The 24,231-nt window shown below is 40.0% G+C and overlaps 1 protein-coding gene across 15 annotated transcripts in view; it reads right to left on the bottom strand.

Annotated features, from left to right (window-relative positions):
- Window positions 1-24,231, bottom strand: part of LOC140204125 (ETS-related transcription factor Elf-1-like) — a 303,788-nt gene that overhangs the window by 54,957 nt on the left and 224,600 nt on the right. For all 15 annotated transcript variants that reach the window (XM_072270508.1, XM_072270511.1, XM_072270512.1 and 12 more), the window contains 2 exons: window positions 17,072-17,425; window positions 1,821-1,986 (listed from right to left, as the gene is read on the bottom strand). In XM_072270508.1, the coding sequence (XP_072126609.1) occupies window positions 1,821-1,986; window positions 17,072-17,143 (238 nt within the window). In that variant the 5' untranslated portion in view covers window positions 17,144-17,425. The remainder of the gene's footprint in view (window positions 1-1,820; window positions 1,987-17,071; window positions 17,426-24,231) is intronic.

Here is a 24,231-nt window from a genome sequence, read left to right as displayed (position 1 = left end):
TAACTATAAGAAAGTGACCTTCTAGAAAAGGAAACCAAGTTCTACCCAAAAAAGCCACCACATTTCATGTAACTTGTAATCAAATTCAAAGACCAGTCAACATTATTTCAACCATATAGACAGCTACCGTGATAAGCACAGCAATGCAAGGGTGAGGACTGTTCATCAAATCAATGACACTAGATGTCAGCCTAGAGGTTCCTCTCCAAAAATTTGAATTATTTCTCTCAAGTCAAGTGGACACATTTATGATGCAGTTTCAATTTCTTGGCACATTGCAGTTGAGCAACCTCCTGTAGACTGAGACATTGTATAATACTGCAGGAAGTAATTCAACCTAAAATTTAGTTACCCTGTTATAATGCAGCCCCTTGTAAGTTAGACGATACAATTTTTCTCATGACCTAAACCTCTATTGCAAATTAATCAAATAAAACTTGGGTTAACTTCAACATTAAATTGCTTTATGAATACTTTGTTAATAAAACTTGTATTGAAAGACTTCCATAGAGATCAGTCAATGAACAATACAGTCTTGTCCCCCTGCATTTTAGAAAGTTGTGGAAATATCATACATGGCTGGATAGGTTAGATTAATATGGCACAACTTTCTGGCCTGGATGTGTGGGCAGCTTGATTTGCAGAAGACCTGAAATATTCAAGTGTACAAGTGTGAGAATAGTTCTCAAAATCAGAAAATGAAATGACGGACTGGAACATTTTGAAAATGATGTAAAATCAGTTTATGTTTGTCGAGAGTACAAACATTGTTCCTTATTTTTCCTCAAGCTTTTATCAAAATATAATACGAAGAATGAGCTTCCTAATTTTAAACATCTTTTCATTCACATGTTGATGATTAATGAAGTACATTTGTGATGTAGTTACTGTTGCAATGTAGAAGATACAACAGAAGATTTGCACAGAGCAAGATCCCATATCAATAATGTTAGCAATTACAATAATCAATGGACCAGTAATGATGGATATCATCAAGATCACTTGGAGGAACAGTCATAGTCATCTTCAAGTTACAGCCATGACATCCTCTGCATTGCCTGAGAGATGATTAAATCTAAATTTAAATTCTGATCTAAGAGTTGGAATTATTCCTGGTGCAGCACTAGTAAATTCCAACTCTGGAATCCCAATCTGAGCTCTGTGAAATCTGTATACCTGAAATTACAAGTCATTTATCCAAAGGTAAGATGTTATCACTGAGCTGGTTAAAACCCAACAAACAGCTCAAAGTTAAGTTGTTCCTTCCATATCCAGATATGACTACAGTTGTAACTTCCAAATGCAACACTGTAACCTATATACAATTCAAGATGTTAAATTGGGCTCAGTGTGTGGCACTTTCTCATCTCTTGGGCAGAAGCTTTGGACCAAGTCTCCACCACAGACCCAAGCACAAAATGTGTGACTAACTTTCAACTCTGTAGTATTGAGAGATCTCTACAATCTCAAAGCTCTTTCATTCATGACATTAAATTAAAATGGTACCTGCTCTGTCAAGTTGATGTAAAAGATACCTTAGCATTATCATGAAGAGGAGGAGGGAAGTTATTCCCAGTGCCAATGTCTGTCCCTCAAAAAGTATTATAAAAACTAATTGTCTGGTCACTGTTACACAACTGTTTGTGACAATGTGCTCTGGCAGATTGGCTGCTGCCTTTCCTGTAGTACAACATTGAATACACTTGTTAGCAATAAAGTGCTTGGAAGCCCTAGATCAGGAAATTGCTTCATCAATTCAAGTTATTTTTTAAAGCAAAAAAGCAAACTACTATTATTAATTCATCCTGACAAGTACTAACCTGAAAGGCCAATGTTATCCTCTATTATTTGTTCTTCTACAACATCTAGAGAGGTATTGTCCATCATTCTAGAAGAAACATCATCACAATCCAGACTGGAATAGAACAAGTCCGTGTTTGGTACCTGTTCTACTATTACTGCAGGAAATGAGAGAGGATCTTCAAGCTAGGATTAAAAAAAAAGAGAGACATTCAATGTAGATAAATTGAAAGAGACAGTAACCAGAAACAATTATTGCTACTGGAAAATTTAGCGTGTTCCAACATCACCAATGTACTGGAAATATCAGCACTTTAGTCTTAAAGCAAAATGAAGATCTCAGCATTTATCCGAAGGAACGCAATTTGAAAAGACAGTGATACTGGACTCTACTCCTTAAGAACAGGCCCTCCGGGCCCATCATGTCTGTACTGATCACAATGCCAAATTAAACTAAGTTCTTCTGCCTGCACATGATCACACTCCTCCAGTCTCTGCATATTCATGTGTCCATCTAAGAGCCTTTTTACTCGTCTATCATATCTGCTTCCAGCACCACTTCTGGTAGCCCGTTCTAAGTACCAACCAACCTCTGGGTGAAAAACCTGCCTGTACATCTCCTTGTTGTTGCAAAGTGCTCATCATTATTAAAAACTATTATTTTTTTGTGCGGTGCCATTTCAAAGCAGATCATTTTCAAAGTTCAAAGTTCTATGTAAAATTATTATCAATGTACATATACATTACCACACACTCAGTGGCCACTTTATTAGGTACAAGAGGTGTGCAGTGTGTCCACTGAGTGTATGCTTTTGGTCTTCTGCTACTGCAGCCTAACCACTTAAAGTTTGATGTGTTGTGTGTTCAGGGATGCTCTTCTGCACACCACTGTTATAATGTGTGGTTATTTGAGTTCCTTCGCCTTCCTGTCAGCTTGAATCAGTCTAGCCATTCTCTTCTGATCTCTCTCATTAAAAAGCCACTTTTTTCCCCCAACAGAACTGCTACTCACTGGATTTTTTTTAAGTTTTTTTTATACACCATTCTCTGTAAACTCTGGAGACTGTTATCTGTGAAAATCCCAAGAGATCAGCAGTTTCTGGGATTCTCAAACCACCCCATCTGGCACCAACATTCATTCCACAGTCAATGTCATTTAGATCACATTTCTTCCTCATTCCAATGTTTGGTCTGAACAAATGAACCCCTTGACCATGTCTGCATGCTTTTATGCATTGAGTTGCTGCCACGTGATTGGCTTATTATATATTTGCATTAACGAGCAGGTGTACAAGTATACCTAATAAAGTGACCCTGAGATAAGTTTTCTTGCAGGCATTTACAGGAAAAAAAGAAATACTGTGTAATAGATTTTTTATGAAAAACTACACGTAAACAACTGACAAACACCAGCAAGCAACATGTGAAGAGAAGAGAAACTATGCAGGAGCTACAGATTCCTGGAAAGTGGGTCTTTCCAATGTAGAATCACTTCAGAGTAGTTTTTGTTCCCACTAATTAAGCAATGAAGGGCAGAAGCAGAGGTGAGAGAAGCACATCTTCACCATTGCTGTGTATCTACAGATCTCTAAATTGTGATAACATTGTAATTCTAGCAATCTCTCTTTATCTTAACTTTCTGGATTACCGATAGCATACCTCAAGGTTAAACATTAAAACAAGTGCAAATGTACACCTACTTATTTAATATACCCTCTAAAGAAAACCAGAATTCCTTTCTCAGAGTATATTATCTGATTAATCAATGTCTAAGACTCCCCATGTGTGGGGAAACCTGATTTTAGTTGATCAAATTATGTGAGGCATAGATCTGTGGAATTCTTTACCACAGGCAGCAGTGGAGGCCAAGTCTTTATGTACAGTTAATGCAGAAGCTGATAGATTCTTGATTGGTCAGGGCATGAAGGGGTATGGGGAGAAGGAAGAAGATAGGGGCTGAGAGGAAAATAGGATCAGCCATGATGAAATGGTGGAGCAGACATGACAGGCCAAATGGCCTAATAATTCTGCTCCTGTGTCTTACGGTCTTATAGTCTTATATGTTATGCATTCTGAATTTTTCTTTCAGGGCAGAAAAGTCAAATACTTGAGGATGTGCATTTAAGGTGAAAGGAGATGTGCAGGGCAACTGAATCTTTTCAGACATCCCACCCTGCAAAAACTCATTTCAGGGAGGTAGCACCATCAATTTCCGGGACAGGTGGAGAGGTGGGATATCTGCAATAGAGTAGCTCCTTAGCAGCTAGCCAGCTAGTTTAAATAATGTTAGCTATGCTGATGAATGAACGACACCTGTTAAATTCACCTCAATGTGTCTTTTACGGTCTTAACCCACCATGGGCAATAGAAAAGTCACTGTTGCAAACAGTGCAGCGAGCAACACTGTCATTATTTTAACCCCTATTAGGCAGGGGTAGGCTTTAGTGTAGTCTGGGGTGACGTACGTTTTATATTTTCTTTTTTTGGAACACTCTGCCATGGCGCACGCGCGCTCTCTCTCTGTCTGTCTCTCTCTCTCGCGCGTGCTCTCTCTCTCTCGTGGTCACTCTCTCTCTCTCTCACTCACGCTCTCTCTCTCTCGTGGTCACTCTCAAAAAAATTGATTTCCGTGATATTGTATATAATTTGCGGGCATCAGGGAGCCACTACTTAAATGCAGGAGACTCCCGGAACTTCCGGGAGAGGTGGGATGTCTGTCATTTATGTACAGAACAGCAGATCCTCAGAACAGGCTGCTGGGTAATAATGGAAGCAGATGCAATAGTTCTGTTTTAGAAGTGTTTAGATAGATATCTGAATGTGGAAGGAATGGAGGGAAATAGATTATGTGCAGGCAGAAGAGATTGAGTTTAATTTGGCTTTGTGTTCAGCGCTGACATCTTGGGCCCAAATGTCTGTTCCTGTATTGTACTGTTCTAAGTTTTATGCCTAATATTATTAGTTGTCTTACATCTTTTTTGTTTGATTACTTTGGAATACTCAAAGCTGACCTGCCTGCCTTGACATCATGTTTTAAGTCATCAGAGCCTTACTGTGAAAAATAACCATTAATGCACAAAAGCCTGTGGAATTGATGTCTGGCTTCATATGCACAAAAGAAGAAAGAAAAATTGTTTTAATACTGTATACTAAATTTCAGGACCTAAAACTCTGAGCAGAATTCGTTGAAGCTTTTGTAGCCAGTGTAGTCAGTTGGTCAAATAATGACAGACAAATCGTGAGATGTTATCCCATCGACTTGTGTGCTATATATTGAACAGCAGCTGTTCAGTACTCTCCTACAGTGCCACAGTGCCTCACTCTGGCTCAACCACGCCAAAAGATTTCATTTGTCAAGTTGAAGACAAATTTAAAAGTAATTAGCTTCATTGTTGTTTTAATGGTTGCCAAGAGAAGGATCAGAGTAGAAGGATTTATCTGGCAAACATCAACTACACAAAAGGTCATTAAAAAAAGATCTATTTAGTCCAAGCATTAACGTTTCAAAAAGTATGAAGGATTGGCCAGAAGGTTGCAAACATGCCAGAACCACTGTCTGCCTGCAGATCTACGTAAAGGACTAAGGCAAGAGGGACAAAAACCAGTTCAATTAAATTTTAAAAATGTGGAAGACATGGGGAAGTATATTGGGGAATATGGAAATACCAAAAAACAATATGGATTCAGTGACAAAAGCAACACAGACAAAATGCTGGAGGAACTGACAAAATGATTCTTTCTGCTCTGTTACCATTCTATAAATCTATGATTCAGTGAAGCGTGAGTTGGCTGTGGTTAGTTAGGGAAGAAAGTATAACAAATATTGGTTAACAGTTAAAGTATTAATATGTAGCATATGAGTCTTCAAGGCCAAAGGGACATTTGGACCATCTTCTCACCTGCCTGTTACTTCCCTGCGGGCCCCTTCCTCCTTCCCTTTCTCCTGTGTTCCACTCCTCTCTCCTATCAGATTCTTTCTTCTCCAGCCTTTGACCTTTCCCACCCACCTGACTTCACCTATTACCTTCCAGCTAGCCTCCATCCCCTCCACCCAACTTTTTATACTAGCATCTTTTCCCTTTCATCTCAGTGCTGAAGAAGGGTCTTGTCCCAAAACGTAGACTACCTACTCATTTCCATAGATGCTGCCTGACCTGCTGAGTTCCTCCAGCATTTTGCTCTGGACCATCTTGCCTCATTTGTTAATAACCCACCTGAGAAAGATGATATATCCATGGCTAATCATTTAAAGGAAGTTTTAAATCTGAGGAAGCAACTTATAAAGCTGCTGAAAGAGCACTGAGACTCAAGATTACAAATGATTTCAGACCAATAATTTGTTAAAAAATAGGCAAATAAATTACAAGAAACACAAAATTCTGTAGATATAGGAAAAAGAAAGATTAGCACAAATTAATATGGATTTTTATAGCCTGAGAGAGAAAAGTATTCAGCAGGATAAGGAAATGGAGAGATATATTTTGTGTGTCTTTACAGAAAGACCAGGGAAACTGAAAGAAGTTAACATTAGTTTAAAGAAAAACTAAGAAATTAGTGGGACTGAGTGCTGTCGATTGAATGGTACTTGGAGAGTAGCTTTGAACAGAGGAGATCTCAGATGCAATAGTTGTAGCTGGGTAGCACGGTGTGGGGGAGTGGAGTGAGCAGATCAAGTCATTGCTCTCTGAAGGGCAATGGGTAACTCATGAAAATAGGGAAGAGTTGGGCTGCAGGATTAAGTGGATATGATATTTTAAATAAAAGACAAACTACTGGAGGAACTCAGCAGGTTAAGCACCAAACATGGAGGCAAAAGAATAATCAACCTTTCAGGTTGACACCCTAATTCAGGATCTCAACCTGAAACATCAACCATCTCTCTGCCTCAAGAGGTGCCGGACGATCCACTGATTCCTCCAGCAGTATGTCCTTTGTTTCAGGTTACAGCATCTAAAAGTTTCTGCCATTTTTAAAGCGCCAGGCTGAGCAAGATGGGCCAAATGATCTTCTCGTATGCCATTGAATTTACTGATTCAATAAACTACAATATAAAAGTATTTGGGGTACGTTGGAACCCTATAAATGGACCAAAATGAAAAATGCACTTTAGTTTTAAAGTCCTGAGATCGTATCTCAGCCCGAAACGCTGACAGTTTATTCTTTTCTGTAGATGCTTCCTAACCTGCTGAGATCCTCCAGTGTTTTGTGTGAGTTGCTTTAGTTTTAAACCTTTCTTTTGAATAATAGATAAATCATCAGTAAAGTAGTGAGGGGAATCTTACTCAGCATCATGTTCATACTGCTTTTGCAGTGTGTAATTTTAAAATATAGAGCAGCTAACCACATCCACAGAGAAAATCATTAGCAGATAGCAGCTCAGATGTTATATCATTAAACCGGGCAATTACCACCCATGCATTCCACTTCTCTGTTCAACAGGGAACGTGAAACGTGGCAAATAATATTCAGCAGGCAATGACATTGCCGACAAAAGACAGCCTAATCACCCCCCTAGACATTCAACAACATTATTAAAATCTTCCACCATCAACCAGAGTCTTAGTTGGACTAGCCACAGAACGAACATGGCCACAAAAGCAGGTCATGTGCTGAGTCATGCAGCCGAACCTTCCAGAGCATCCTCAGCCTACACAATACATTAAAAAAACATGATGAAATACATTCCACTGCCTGGATCAATGCAGCTACAACAATGCTAACATCAGACACACTCAAACTCCGTACAACGCTACGCTGCATAGCGCTGATTTGTTACAATGCGGTTATTCAATTCTTTATTGAAATTTTTTAAAAGGACAAATTTCATTTTAAACAACACTTAAAAATTCTCAAGAGTGGCTGCCATTACAGCCAGTCAGCCAATGAGAGTGGTTTACATATGCTCTGAGCCACTCACAGCCAATCATGTATTAGTTCACTCTCTGCCTCCCCCACATATGTAAGCACTCAAGCTTTCTCACCAATTTATTCCATTTTTCCCCACATAATGTCTGCAAAATGGCCTACGACTTCCAGTGAGGGTAGTGCATCTAAGATATCTAGGAAAAGCACTAGCATGGATGTGAAACTGCAAGTGATAGGGCGTTTGGAAGCTGGTGAGCGATAATTGATGTTAGTGCCTCTTTGAAATTGGCCACATTGACGATCAGAACAATTATAGATAATGCAGAGAAGATAAAAGCTTCTGCAATGATGACCTCAAAGTTATTATCAATGAAGATGACTTGTTCGAGGAGCCATTTGCTTGAAAAAATGGAAAATAGAACTAAATATATGTGTGGATGACCAAACAGAATGAAACGTGTCCCTAAGCCAGCAGATAATAATGGAAAGGTAAGGAGCATCTTCAATCATATTCAAGAAGAAGAACATACGTTGGTACATTCACAGCCAACAGAGGCTGGTTTGATAGATTTAAACAGCACAGTAACCTCGATAGCATACGTATCTCTGGTGAAGCAGCCAGTGCAGACAGCAATGCAGCTCACGATTTTCCTGTAACACTGAAGGCCATAATCAAAAAGGATGATTAGCCTCCCGAGCTTGTCTTCAATATGGATGAAAAAGGCCTATTTTGGAAAAGAATGCATTCTCGTACTTTCATCTCCTGAGAAGAGAAACGTGCATCTGAGTTCAAGGCTGCAAAGGACCAGTTAACTTGTTTGCTAGGAGGCAATGCTAAAGGTGACTTTAAGTTAAAGCCTTTGACTGTGCATCACTCTGAAACACCACGAGCAATAAAAGACATTTTAAAGTCAAGTCTACCAGTGATTTGGAAATCAAACAAGAAAGCCTAAGTGATGAATAATGTTTTCTAAAATTGGTTTGCTTTTGTCCAGTAATGAAGCGGTATTGTGAGGAGCATGACCTTAAATCTAAAGCATTGTTGTTGCTTGATAATGTCCCAAGCCACCCTGAGAATCTTGACACGCTTTCAACCTGTACTCCTGTAGAAGCGGTTTACCTAACACCGCCACATTAGTTCAACCAATGGATCAAAGCGTAATATCGAATTTAAAGCCTATTACCTTTGTAACACTTTCAAACAACCTATAGAGGAAACAAAAAATCAAGATGAACAATCCATCAGGCAATTTTGGAAAAACTACAATGTCATGAAAGCTGTAGCCAATATCAGAGCAGCCTTGGATGACGTAACTTTAAACTGCATGACTGGAGTGTGGAAGAAGCTATGGCCAAAAGCGTGCAATGACACCCTAGGATTTCAAGCAGAACTAGTGTTCTTTATACGTACCCTGGGTTACTCATAAAGACACATATTCTGGAAGAACATAACTAGAGCTTTTCTTTAACAGAAAACAGCAACCATGTCTAACATACAAGCTTCTCGATTATTCTGTCAGTTCTGCGCATGCTCCGAACTCTGTCATGTGACACATGATATCACCACATCTTCCTTTCCTTAAAAAGAAAAACAATTAGCAACATTAATCAAAACAAATGTATAATTTAACATGTCTCTATCAGTCTCTCCGGGGTTTACGAACACAAGTAGACATTCTAAGTGGTTCACACAGTTCTTGTGTGTCATTGTTATTTTCATGTTTTGTCTGGTCTGCATCAGTTAACTGAAACTCCGAAGTTGGCCCTTTCTTGAGGTCTTTGTGATTTCCTCTTAGCACTGCTCCTTCTTCTGTTTGGACCATGTATGATCTGGGTTGTACTTCTTCAAGCACTGTAGCTTTCTGTGTCCATGTGTTCATTTTGTCTTGTATCCTCATTTCATCTTTTTGGTGCAGTTCAGGTAATGGACGAGAACATCTGTTAAAGTATGTTTTCTGCTTTGCTTTGTGTTCATCTTTCCATCTTTTCACTTGTTCACTTTCCTCTGTTCTCAGGAGGCTCTCATCTATTGGCAGATTGGATCTCAAACAGCATCCCAGCAAGAGCTGAGCAGGTGAAAATCCACATTCAAGTGGAGTACTACAATAGGCTAACAAAGCTTTATAAAAATCACCTCCACTATCTTTTGTTTTTTGCATCAGTTTCTTGATAATTCCTACTGACTTCTCAACTAATCCATTGGACTGAGGAAAACTGGACTAGATGTTGTATGAGCAAAGCCCCATTCCTGAGCAAAATGTTTCATGCATTCACCTTTGAATTGTGGACCATTGTCTGTGAAAACTTCATCAGGTACACCAGGTCTGGAAAAAAACTGATTTCATGCATGTAATTACATTCTCTGCTGTTATTCTGCCCAAACCACACACCTCAGAATACAAGGTTAGTAATCTGTTACTAATAGATAATCTTTGTTGTCAGTTACAAACAGATCAACGCCTACCTTCTGATAAGGTCTCTAAGGACTAGGATGTGGATGCAGTGGCTCATTAGCTTTGCTAGCTTGGTAAATAAAGCACATTCGACAAGAAGACACCAATTCTGCAATTTGTTGATACATCCTGGGCCAAAATATCACTTCCCACACCCTTCTCTTATACTTTTCAATGCCAAGGTGGCCTTCATGAATTTTCCCAAGCATTTGTTTTCAGAGACTTTTAGGAATTATAATTCTGCTACCTTTGTACAATATCCCATCCACAACAGAAAGTTCTGATCTGTGGTTCCAATATTCTTGTACTTCTGAGGTACAGTCATGCCTATTATCTGGCCATCCACCCATCACCACTTGTATTACCTGACTGAGAATTTTGTCCTTCTCTGTCTCAAGACACAGCAGTTCCAACTTTTTGGGAGCAACAGGTACAGTTTCTATGACCGTATCAATAAATACCTAAACATAAATAAAGTTCCTGTGAGTGTCTTTTGTTGTTGGATCCACAGCTCTGGAAAGTGTGTCAGCCGTGTACATGAATTTTCCAGGTGTGTATGACACATTCAGCGCATATCTTTGCAATTTGATCATCATTCACTGAATTCGCAAAGGACAGTCGCTTAAAGGTTTGTTAAACAATGCAATCAAAGGCTTACGATCGGTTTCAACGTCAATAGATGAACGAGATGCATACGCCACTGGTAGTCATTCCCGATCATGTTTCTGGAGTAATACTGCCCCTAAGCCTGCTTGAGATGCATCACATGAGATTTTGATGGGTCTCTCAGTATCATCGAATTTCAACGCAGGTTCTTTGGTGAGAACTTTCTTGAGATTTTGCCATGCCCTCGCCTGTTCATGATTCCAGCTCCATCTGTTTTTCTTTTCTGTTAGCTGCCTCAATGGAGCAAGTTGTTCCAAAAAATTGGGTATGAATTTTCCCATGTAGTTGACCATTCCCATAAACCTTTGAACATCCTTTTTACGTTGTGGTCTTGGCATGTTCTCAATAGCAGAGACCTTCAATGGATCAGAATGCATACCCTCTTTGCTGATGATATCACCACAAATGTAAGTTCAGGCATTCCTACCTAACATTTGTCTTTATTCAACTCCAGGTTTGCCTTGTGTGTTGCCTCTAAGACTTGTCTAAGTCTGGCGTCATGCTCTTGTTTAGATGATCCCCAAACAATAATATGGTCCATGGAAGTATCTACGCCCTCAATGTGCTCATATAACATGTGAATAGTTTAATGCTACACTTCAGGAGCTGATACAATTCCAAGTGGAAGCCTAAAAAAACGGTTTGTGGCAATAGGAGTGTTAAAGGTACACAACTTTGAACTCAGTTCATCTAGTTTAAGTTGCCAGAATCCAGAGGATGCAACTAATTTACTAAAGTACTTTATATTAGCAAACTGTGACATAATTTCTTCATGAGTAGGCAATTTGAAATGCTCTCTTTTAGTGGTCCGATTCAAGGCTCTTGGGTTGAAGAAAATCTTCAGTTTTCTATTTTTCTTATCAACAATGACAGGCAAATTGACCCATTCAGTCAGTTCATCAATTTTTTGTATGACCTCTAACAGTTCCATTCTGTCAAGCTCTGTTTTCAGTTGATCACATAATGTAAAAGGTACTTTTCTACATGGATGTACTATGGGTGGCACTGTGTTGTCAATTTTAGTCGTGTGCTCTCCTGGAAGACAACCAAGCCCTTTGAACAAGTCCTCATACTCTTTCATCAAGTCACTGTATTCTGACTCTGTGTCACTATCCAGGACTTTTCACCAAATTCAGTCTCTCACAGGCAGATAAACCATGTATTGACTGTACATTCTTAGGCACAACCACAAGTGCAGGAGTGTGCACCATAACTTTGTGTGATACTTTTGCCACACATTTTCCTTTAACTGGAATGTCTGCACTTGAATACCCAGCCACTTTCATATTTGTCTGATGTAACTTTGGTCTTGGCTTTAATGCATTAAACTCAGATTCTGCAAGAACATTTACTTGTGCTCCAATATCCATTTTAAACAGAATAATGTTTTGGTTCACTTGCAATGGCATAGTCCAGTCATTCTTACTTACTTTGTTTGTTTTCACAAAGCACATCTGTCTAAAACTCCTCACGTTCATTTTCAAGCACTGCATTTACGTGTTTTATTTCTTTTCTACTTCTGCAACAGCATGAAAAATGATCAATCTTACCACAGTTGTTGCACAGTTTCCGATACACTGGACACATTTTAGGTTGGTGTTGCCACCCGCAGCGATCACAAAATTTTTTTCTTTCAAATGACGTCTTGCTCGCCGTCGGTTTCGTAGTTACTTCATTATTTTTTCTAACATATTCGCGGTTATTCACAGCATGTACGCTGCAGTTCTCAATAAAAAGCTCTTTAGCCTGTGACTTAACGGTTTCCGAAGCTTTGCAGAGAATCAAAGCTTTTTCCAAATTTACTTCTGGTTCTCTTAAGAGTCTTTCTCTCAGAGCATTATCCAGAATGCTGCAAATAATTCTGTCTTTAACAAGAGAGTCCATCAGCTCAGCAAACTCACATGTTTTACTGTAGTTTCTCAACTCTGTAACAAATTGATCAATTGTTTGGCCAGCTTTCTGCTTGCATGTAAAGAATTTATACCATTCATACGTCACATTGCACTTCGGTATGCAAAATGACTCAAACTTGTCGATTATCACTTTTAGATTCAAGTTATCTCCAGCTTTAAAAGTAAAATGGTTATATACCTCAATTGCGTCATCCCCAATCATGTGGAGTAGAATTGCAGGTTTCGTTTTCTCCATTTTATTATCTGCTCCGATCGCTGATAAATAAATTTCAAAACGCTGTTTAAATCTTTTCCAGTTTTCAGCTACATTTCCAGCTGAAGCGTCGATGGAGGTTACAAAACTTCCATTCTTAAAGCTGTTAGCAAACAACGAGAAAGTTTGCACTCTTTTTTTTCCGATTATCTTCACTTCTCCCATGTTAGCGAAATGAATTATTCTTCTGGACCGACTTCTGACACCATGTTGTGTTCTTTCTACGTACCCTGGGTTACTCATAAAGACACATATTCTGGAAGAACATAACTAGAACTTTTATTTAACAGCAAACCGCAACCAAGTCTAACATACAAGATTCTCGATCATTCTGTTGGTTCTGTGCATGCTCTGAACTCTGTCACATGACACATGATATCACCACCGTTGAACTGTCCAACATAGAAGGTTTAGATGATGTTAATGATGGCAATGTTGAAAAGTTGCTGTGTTTTCATAGTGAGAGTCTTAATAATGAAGAACTTTGAGAATTGGCAGAGCGACACATCCTGGGTGAATCTGAGGACACGGATGGAGAAGAGGAGACACCAGCAAGAAACCTCACCTCAAAATTGCTCAGCACCAGCATCACCAAATCATGGTCCAGTTCATCGATAATGACCCTGACTGGGAGCGAAGCAGTAAGCCAAAGAGAGGTGTTCTAGATATGATTTCCTACTACCAAGAACTGTTTCATTAGAGGAAACTTAAGAAAGGCAGTCAAATCTTGATGCCTACTTGAAGAAGAAGCCAAAATTAGAGGAGGACCCACAGCCTGGTCCCTCAGATGTAACCAACACTTGCTTCCCTCCACTGCTGCTGCGATGTGTTGCTGCTCCACTGATGTACAGGTTAGGCCTATTTACATGTTTGTTACTCCATGAATTACTGTGTATACATAAAATAATATCATATATCTTGGGTTTGATTTTTTTATCAGGTACATATGTTCATTTACGTAATGTTATAATTATCCCGCAGAGCGCTGATTTACATGGCGCTCCACCTCCCAGGAATCTATCCTTAGCATTACGCAGGTTCTGAGTATACAAAACATCCAACTTGACAGGCACCTCATAACTGAACCAGACATTCACTCCTCATTCTCCCAGAAAAGAATGGCAAGTGTGTGCACTATCAGTAAAATGTACTTCACCAGCAGCAGTATTCAGCTGCTGCCTGGAAGCAACATTTCAGTGGGTGCTTGTGGATATCATGCAGGTCCCCATTTTGACCTATCTCAGATATTCCTTTCATTCATCCCCATTTTCTCTGCAACTTAAAATTTGTTATAACTCTTATCCAGTTCTGACGAAGTGTCTTCGACCAGCAATGTTGTCTGGCTTTCTTTCTGCCAATGCTATCTGCTTTGCAATGTGCTTCGGACAAATCTTTTTTCTTTCAGATTTCCAGTATTGCTGCTTTTTTTGGCTGCATTATCTTCATGTTCTCCTCCTAATTTACAATCCCCTAGAACTCCCGACAAAATCAGAAGTCTTAGATCTCATGCAAGGGTTGACTGGTGCAGGATATGAGAAGCAGTGAGAAGACATGCTTGGGAGAGTCCCAACAAAGCTCTAACCCGCTATAGAACTCTACGGTATGTATGACGGTACAGCTTAGTGGTAGACAGAGCACCCCCTACACCCAACACCATTCTCAAAGCAAAAGTACAAGAGTTACTTCACTCTCAATGTCAACAGTTCTAAACAACCATCACAAATTCCATATTTTATATTTTCTTATGACATAGAAAGAAGCCATTCTACCCTTCAGGTACAAGAATAGGAAAGGTTTAAAGGAATACAACCATAGCACAGAGAAATGGGATAAGCTCAGGTAAACATCTTGGTCATCATGGACTAGTTGGGCAAAGGACCTGTTTCCATGCTGAATAACTCTGTCTCTCAGTTTGCTTCAATAGTTCTATGTGCGCAAAATCTGAGGCTACTGATGGCATTTTAAATGGAAATACGTAGCTTTTGATTGTCCAAATTTCCCATTTTTAAGACAGGTAACGTTTGTTCGTTGGAATATGGCTTGTAAAGGTATGTGGAAGGCTGATGTGTTGCTAAAATGGTGATGACAGCACATCACCTATGGGTACTCAGCAATTAGACAGCACTGAGTTAGACAGATGCCTTGATACTACCGCAAGGAGAGCACATATCCCCACCAATGTTCACCTCTTAACTATCAGTACCTTCTGTCAAAATGTTAATTCATCTGAGTTGCTGTCTTTCTTTTTCATCCTGGTCAATACAACCAAAAGGTGAGAAAAATTCTGCTTAAAATTTTATATATCATGATGACATGCTAACCTGCTGCAAAGGGAGCATGGAGAAGAGTCTGTCGAATTGAGCAAGGAGCAAGATTATCTGGTGACCTTATCAATTTTATCTAGTCCATTTGAAATTGTCAGGTAGAGAAAGGCAAGTAAGAAGAAGGACAAAAAGAAGCACAGTGACTCACTCAGCTCAATAATGAGGATGATGAATCAGGGCTCAAGTTCAAGTCCAACTAAATGTTAGATAGGGAAATACTTGGACAGCAGACAGAGTCAAAAGGTTGGCAAACTATTATGAACTTAAGAAACTCTATAATGCAGTTGAGCTAAGCCTCATCAGCAAAGCATAGGCAAACGTTAAAACTTCCATCCCTCAAGCACCAATTTCATAGTCAAATTGATATTAACTGTTAGTACAGAATCCTGTGAAGTTTCCCACTCTATTTGAGTGGTATTTAGCTTCACTTTGCAATGTCTCTTCTTCCTGACTAGAGTGGCAGAACTGCCTTCCCTTAAGCAGCTGTTCCAGTGCTTGATTGGTCAGACGAATCCATCTGCATTACCTTTACTGTGGTACTGTGACACTTCCAACTAACACAGGTGCACAGACATGCGGTGAGCTGTGTGCAGCACAGGAGATTTGATTTGATGTCATACCCATGGGCTTTGGAAAATGAGCATCTATTTTGTTGATGCAAGTAGCTATTTAAATTACTATTTGCATCAGTCCAGTATCGTGGCAAAACTAGGGGTGGTGAGCATGGAAATGTGATAATATTTAGCTATCATATTCAAATGTTTGCTGCACTGAGATGTGTTACACAGTGAACTTAACATCATCGATGAACGTTTAAGGATGGAAAGAACTGGGTGTGACCAATATCTCCAAGGGGAAGTAAAGGAAAATAATAATCTCTAAAATGAAATGTGCCATAATGTTCGAATGAACGCTTAAGAAATAGGCTAGGATTGTACAGCAATAAAGTAATCAGCATCTAATATGGAATGAGGGATAAACTCAATCTCATAATACTACCATGGTAACAGCTTTGGCGCATCTGGGCGCAGTTGCTCACTCTGCGTTCTTCCCCTGATAGCATTTATTGCTCATTTGTAAATAGAGTTCATAGAATTGCAACATCATTGGCAAATGCTGGAAGATTTGAAATGAGTCTGCTCGCTCACTGCCTTTTAAAATAAAGGAGGAGAAACTTATCACCATGATGCTTAATTCTGAGTGCTAGAGGAAGCGAAAATTTATTTGAAATCTAGTGAAGAACAATTGTTAAATAAGTAGGCATGCTATGACTGAGTTTGCATAATCTAGCTGCCAGCTAATTCTTTATTGGAGCTCAGAATGGAAGCGAGAATGGGTGTTGGGGGTTGCCTATTTGAGGAAAGAAAATTTAGAAAATGTTAAGTTACATGAATTGACCTTGATAGCAATCACCAAGGGACCAAGCAGATAACTAGCAACAAACTATGCATCACTTTAACCCTTTTGTGGTGCAGTCAGAGCCTAAGTTCATAGGGAAACCTATAGTTTTCCAGTCATTTTTGGAAATGTACAGATGTTACCGGTAAGATTAGCATATATTGCCGATCTCTACTTAAATCTGAAACAATGCATTACTTCCTGTATGAGGAGGATATTCTTTGCATTGCAGTTAGCTAGGAAGGTCTAGTGATGGTAAAGAAATGGCACTAAGTCTCTGAGACACAATGATGTACAACTAGATGGGGAACTTGGAGGCCCCATTGTTCTTGTATTCTATTAGTTGAGTGATTTCATTATTATCAGGTGTAAGTTATACTTCAAGCTCGTGAGACGTACCTGCTGCACATCGTCCATTCCATTGCTCGCAAATTCAAACACAAGCTCGGTGTGTTGGACTGCAGCAGCCATAATTCACTGAGAAAGGGTTCCAAGATATCTCCAGAACCAGGTAAAAGACACTCCCAATGAATTCAAAGAAGTGATGGCAGTTCAGTGCTTCAGGAGGTAGTTAGCACGAAGAAATATATCAGTCTTGTCAGCCTTAATGAGCTTGCTGAAAGGAAGATGTGTCAGGATGAGTAACTTTGAATCAAAGTTGCATGTGTGCCACTCGGGGAAACTTCTTCTGTCACGAAGGTGAAATTATAATCTTGTGGAAGAGAAATATTCCAGGAACATTATGCAATGGACCTGAAAAGCAAAGCAAACAAAGATTCAATTTATCTGAGAAGGAATGGTCATGAAATGACTAAAACAAAGACTGACATTAAATTTAACATGACAGCTAATGATGATCAGACTATAGGTCAGGAGTCTTATGGTTCATATGAGTCATGACATATTGTATACATTGCATCTAGTGACTCTTCTCAACATTAGATAATATTCATAACATACTTCGGTGCCTTACTGCCGCATCAGGCAGAAATCTTGCCATTTCTTTAGAGTTTGTTTTACAGGTTGAATTGCTAGCTCAACGCTCAACCCAGCACGGATTGAAAGCGTGCAAGTAGCCAGCCAGATTAGAACCCAGGATCACTCGTCTCAAAGTCCGGTGCAGAGGTCACTACACCACTGGCCAGCTAACACTATACATATAACCAATAAAATGATGCAATCCAAAGATCAGAATGAAATCAAAGTTTGCTGATTAATAGTTGTAGAGTCATAGACCTGCAGAACACTACAGCACAGAAACAAGCCCTTCAGCTCATCTAGTCCATGCTAAACGATTGACCTGCCTAGTTCCACTGACCTGCACCCAGATCACAACCATCCACACCCCTCCCATTCATGTACCTATCCAAATTTCTCTCACATGTTGAAATCAAAGCCACAGCTAATTCCACACATTCACCTTCCTCCAAGTCAAGAAGTTCCCCCTATTTTCCCCTTCAACACTTTATCTTTCACCCTAAATCCATGGCCTCTGGTTGCAGTCTCACCTAACCTCAGTGGAAAAAGCCAGTTTGCATTTTACCCTCTCTATACCCCTTATAATTTTGTATACCTCTAACAAATCTCCCCTCAATCTTCTATATTTTAGGGAATAAAGTCTTAACCTGTTTAATCTATGTGCTGGATTGGGGGTTGTGCAATGATCTGGAGGTGATAAGAGAGCTTAATGTTAAGGGACCCTTAGGGAACGGTGATCACAATATGATTGAGTTCATATTGATATTTGATAGGGAATAAATAAAATCCAATGTGTCAGTATTTCAGTGGAATAAAGGAAATTACAATGGCATGCGAGGGGAACTGACCGAAGTAGACTGAAAGGGATATTTGCAGGAAAGACAGCAGAGCAGCAATGGCTGGAGTTTCTGCAAAAATGAGGGATGTGCAAGACAGATATATTCCAAATAAAAGGAAATTTTCGAATGGAAGAAGAACACTACCGTGGCTGACAAGTGAAGTCAGAGCCAAAGTAAAAGCAAAAGACAGGGCATACAAGGAAGCCAGAGCTAGTGGGAAGATACAGGATTGGGGAGCTTTTAGAAACTTTCAGAAGGAAACTAGGAAGGTCAGCCGGAAGGAAAAGATGAATTATGAAAGGAAGCTGGTGACTAATATCAAAGAAGATACTAAAAGCTTTTTTGATCATGTAAGGGTAAAGGAGAGTCGAGGGTAGATATAGGACCAATACAAAATGACACTGGAGATATTATAATGAGAGGTGCAAAGATAGAAGAGGAACTGAATGTGTATTTTGCATCAGTCTTCACAGTGGAAGACATCTGCAGTGTACTGGACATTCAAGAGTGTCAGGGAAGTGAAGTTTGTGCAGTGAACATTACGAATGAGAAGGTGCTCAGGAAGCTTAATGGTCTGAAGGTGGATAAATCTCCTGGACCTGATGGAATGCACCCTCGGGTTCTGAAGGAAGCAGCTGGAGAGATTGCAGAGGCATTAACGATGATTGTCCAAGAATGGATAGATTCTGGAATTGTACCGGATGACGGGAAAATTGCAATTGTTACTCCGTTATTTAAGAAGGGTGGGAGGCAGCAGAAAGGAAACTATAGACCTGTTAGCCTGACATCAGTGGTTGGGAAGTTGTTGGAATCGATTTTTAGGGATGATATCACGGAGTACCTGGAGGCACGTGACAAGATAGGCCAAAGCCAGCATGGTTTCCTGAAGGAAAAATTCGGCCTTACAAACCTACTGCAATTCTTTGAGGAAATTTTGAGCATAGACAAAGGAGATGCAGTAGATGTGGTGTGCTTGGATTTTCAGAAGACCTATGACAAGATGCCGCACATGAGGCAAAGAAGTGGCAAATGAAATACAGTGTTGGTAAGTGTAAGGCCATGCACTTTGGTGGAAGAAATAAACGGGCAGACTATTATTTAGATGGGGAGAGAATTCAAAATGCAGAGATGCAAAGGGACTTGGGAGTCCTTGTGCAAGATACCCTAAAGGGTTAGCCTCCAGATTGAGTCGCTTGTGAAGAAGGCGAATGCAATGTTGGCATTCATTTCTATAGGTATAGAATATAAGAGCAGGGCCGCGATATTGAGGCTCTATAAGGCATTCGTGAGACCACACTTGGAGTATTGTGCGCAGTTTTGGGCTCCTAATTTTAGAAAGGGTATACTAACATTGGAGAGGGTTCAGAGAAGATTCACAAGAATGTTTCCAGGAATGAAATGGTTACAGTATGAGGAACATCTGGCTGCTCTTGGGCTGTATTCTCTGGAGTTCAGGAGAATGAGGGGGGATCTCATAGAAACATTCTGAATGTTAAAAGGCCTGAGCGGATTAGATATGGCAAAGTTATTTCCCATGGTAGGGGATTCTAGGACAAGAGGGCATGACTTCAGGATTGAAGGAAGTCCTTTCAGAACTGAGTTGCGGAGAAATTACTTTAGTCAGAGGGCGGTAAATCTGTGGAATTTGTTGCCATGACCGTCTGTGGAGCCGAAGTCATTGGGTGTATTTAAGGCAGAGATAGACAGGTTCTTGATTAGCCAGCACATCAAAGGGTATGGAGTGAAGGCAGGGGAGTGGGGATGACTGGAAGAATCGGATCAGCCTATGATTGAATGGCAGAGCAGACTCAATGGGCCAAATGGCCCACTTCTGCTCCTGTATCTTATGGTCTTATGCTCTTAATCTTCCTCTATAACTCAGGTCATCTAGTACTTGCAAAATCCTTATAACTTTTCTCTAAACTCTTTTGATCTTATTGACATCTTTCCTGCAGGTAGATGACCAAAACTGCACACAGTACTCCAAATTAGGCTTCAACAATGTCTTATACAATTTCAACATAACATCCCAGCTCCTGGTCTGAATACATTGATTTATAAAGGCCAACATGCCAAAAGCTTTCTTTATGAGCCTACTGTATCTACCTGTGACACCACTTTCAAGAAAGTATGGATCTGTTTTCCTAGATCCCTCTACTCGAAAGCACTCCTCAGTGAGCTACCATTCACCATGTAAGACTTACCCGGGTTGGTCCTCACAAATTACAACATCTCGCACTTGTCTGCATTAAATTCCATCGGACCCTGCACCAATCCCTGGTGTACACCACCACTCACAGGCCTTCAGTCGGAGAAGAAATCATCTACTACCACTTACTGGCTTTTCTTGTAAAGACAATGTCTAATCCAATTTACTAACTCATCTTGAATGCCAAGCAACTGAACATTCTTGACCAACCTCCATGCCTTGCTAAAGTCCATGTAGACAGCATCCACTGTCCTGCCTTCATCAACTCTCCTGTTAACTAAGATTGGATAGACATGACCTGCCATGTACAAAGCCACATTGGCTATCCTTAATCAGTCACTGACTATCCAAATACTCATATATCTGATTCCGTAGAATACCTTCCAATAACTTTCCCACTAATGTTGTCAGGATCACTGGCTTATTCTTAGAGCTGTTCTTAAACACGGAACATTAGCTATCCTCCAATCCTGTGGCACCTTACCCGTGCCTAAGGATATTTTAAATAGCTCTGCTAGGACCCCTGCAATTTCTGCTCCAGCCTCCCAGTGAGTTTGAGGAAACACGTTGTCATGCCCTGGTGATTTATCCAACCTGATATGCCTTAAGACAGCAAACATCTCCTCCTCTATAACCTGTATAGGGTCCATGACCTCGCTGCTGCTTTGCCTCACGTCTATAGACCTCTGCGTCCATATCCTGAGTAAATACAGATGCAAAGCAATCTATTTAAGATCTGCCCCTTCTCTTTTGGTTCCATGCATAGAGGACCACTCTGATCTTCCAGAGAACCAATTTTATCCCTTGCTATCCTTTTGCTCTTAATATACTCTATCTGTCACCTGCCCCTGTCTCATTCCTTAATGGAAGATCTAGTCTCACATTCTCTTCAGGTGGGACTTCTATGCGTTGATTAAGGAAACATTCCAGAACACATTTGACAAACGCTACCCCATCCAGCCCTTTTACCATTTGGGGATCCCAGGCATTATGAGGAAAGTTAAAATCACCTACTATCACAACCTTACGTTTCTTGAAAAAGTCTGCGACCTCTCTACATTTTTGCTCTTCTAAATCCCACAGACTGTTGGGTGGTCTATAATATCATTCCATTAATGTGACGGTGCCTTACTCGTCCTTCAGTTCTACCCATAAATCCTCACTGGACAAGCTGTCCAGTCTGACCTACCAGAGGACGTGACATTATGACATTTTCCCTGACAAGTAATGACACCCCTCCACCTTTATTCCCTCCTGCTGTATCACATCTAAAACAACACAGCCCTGGAACACTGAGTTGCCAGTCTTGCCCCTTCTGCAACTAATGACTATAATGTTATAATTTCACATGCTGATCTATGCCCTAAGCTCATCCATCTTTCTTACGTTAATCCTTTCATTGAAATATATGCAGCTCAGAACATAGTTGCTACATGCTCAACCTTTTGATTCCTGACTTTGTTTATCGTCTTAACAACATCTTTCATCACAATCACTCCACTGTCTGTTCTAGCGCTCTGGTTCCCATCCCCCACAGCTTATTTAACTCCCTCCCTCCCGCCTCCCCCCCCCCCACAACCCTGGCAAACCTTCACGCTGGGATATTACTCCCTCTCCAGTTCAGATGCAAACCGTTCTTGCTACAGTTCCCACCTTCCCTGGAAGCGAGCACAATAATCCAAAAATCTGAATCCTTCTCTCCTGCACTATCTCCTTAAACAGGTGTTTTCTATGACATGAAACAACTGCAATTTTCACACTAGATTAAACAGTAATTTGTTAAAGAAAAATGCCGAACTACCAATTTATTTCTGTAAAAAGATCATTTAGATTAGTTCTGTGTCGCTTCAGAATTCGATGTACTGCAGAGTGTGACAGGGAGAGACAAAACGTGAACTTGTGCCAGTGGTTGAGAAATGCCAGCCTTACCATCTCATGAGGAAGGGGTGCCAGGCAGAGGGATAATGTTTTCTCAAGGGAGATAAGGAGTCAATGACATTCTGATTCTGTAACATACAGAATGCAGTCACCCACAATTTCCTTCCATAAAATGTGCAAAAAGTGAGGAAGAATAGAGTAAATATTACAAAGAGCACCATGTTACAAAGTAAATATTACAAAGAGCTGGTGGTAGACCTGAGGAGAGCTAAGGGATCAGTGACCCCTGTTTCCATCCAGGGGGTCAGTGTGGACATGGTGGAGGATTACAAATACCTGGGGATACGAACTGACAATAAACTGGACTGGTCAAAGAACACTGAGGTTGTCTACAAGAAGGGTCAGAGCCGTCTCTACTTCCTGAGGAGACTGATGTCCTTTAACATCTGCCGGACGATGCTGAGGATGTCCTACGAGTCTTAGGTGGCCAGTGCTATCATGTTTGCTGTTGTGTGCTGGGGTAGCAGGCTGAGGGTAGCAGACACCAACAGAATCAACAAACTCATTCGTAAGGCCAGTGATGTGGTGGGAATGGAACTGGACTCTCTCACGGTGGTGTATGAAAAGAGGATGCTGTCTAAGTTGCATGCCATCTTGGTCAATGTTTCCCATCCACTACATAATGTACTGGGTGGGCACAGGAGTACATTCAGCCAGAGACTCATTCCACCGAGATGCATCACTGAGCATCATAGAAAGTCATTCCTGCCTGTGGCCATCAAACTTTACAACTCCTCCCTTGGAGGGTCAGACACCCTGAGCCAATAGGCTGGTCCTGGACTTATTTCCTGGCATAATTTACATATTACTATTTAACTATTTATGGTTCTATTACTATTTATTATTTATGGAGCAACTGTAACGAAAACCAATTTCCCCCGGGATTAATAAAGTATGACTATGACTATGACTAAACATGATGTAATTGAACAGGTCAATCTATTGTATTTTCTTTTTTAGAATCTACATCATGTAAACACCAATACACCTTTTTGCTGAGCTTGAACATAAGGCTTTTCTATTAATCATACTTTAACCATTTAGTTAATAAAACAGGAAATATTTTGCTAACATTTCCCAAAAATCTTAGACTGTGCAATTCCTATATTATGGATAAGACTTATCAATTTACATGAAGTACACTAGGGGGCATTTGAGTTTAAGACAAATACACAAGCAGGGTAGGGATTAAAGCCAGGCATTCATTATAAGAGGGCTGACAGTACATCTTTTGAATCTGGAAGCAAATAAAACATTTACAGTCCTACTCAAACTGACAAAGAAAACTGCCTAAAGATTTGAAGCTTATTTAAAAGTTTTAAAATTTTATTTCTTGATCCTTAACAGATGAAAAGTTTGTTATTAGATTGAACAACATTTAATGCCTATAACTGCTGGGGAGAAATAGAGATCTCTCTCAAGAGGTGGGTTTAAACACCCATTAATGGTCTAATTTATGGTAAAATTCTTACAATAGTAATTTGTAGTTTTAGTCAAGGAAGTTGTGCCAAACTAAATTGTTTAATAACATAGACAACATGTAAAAAGAGGCACAGTGCAGAACTCTTTTGTTGCTGAACACTCAAATAACTGGT

Source organism: Mobula birostris, chromosome 10, assembly GCF_030028105.1.
Source record: "Mobula birostris isolate sMobBir1 chromosome 10, sMobBir1.hap1, whole genome shotgun sequence".
In the NCBI taxonomy this organism is placed as follows: Eukaryota; Metazoa; Chordata; class Chondrichthyes; order Myliobatiformes; family Myliobatidae; genus Mobula; species Mobula birostris.
The sequence above is the reverse complement of the archived record's forward strand: the minus strand, read 5'-3'. Positions and strand labels throughout refer to the sequence as shown.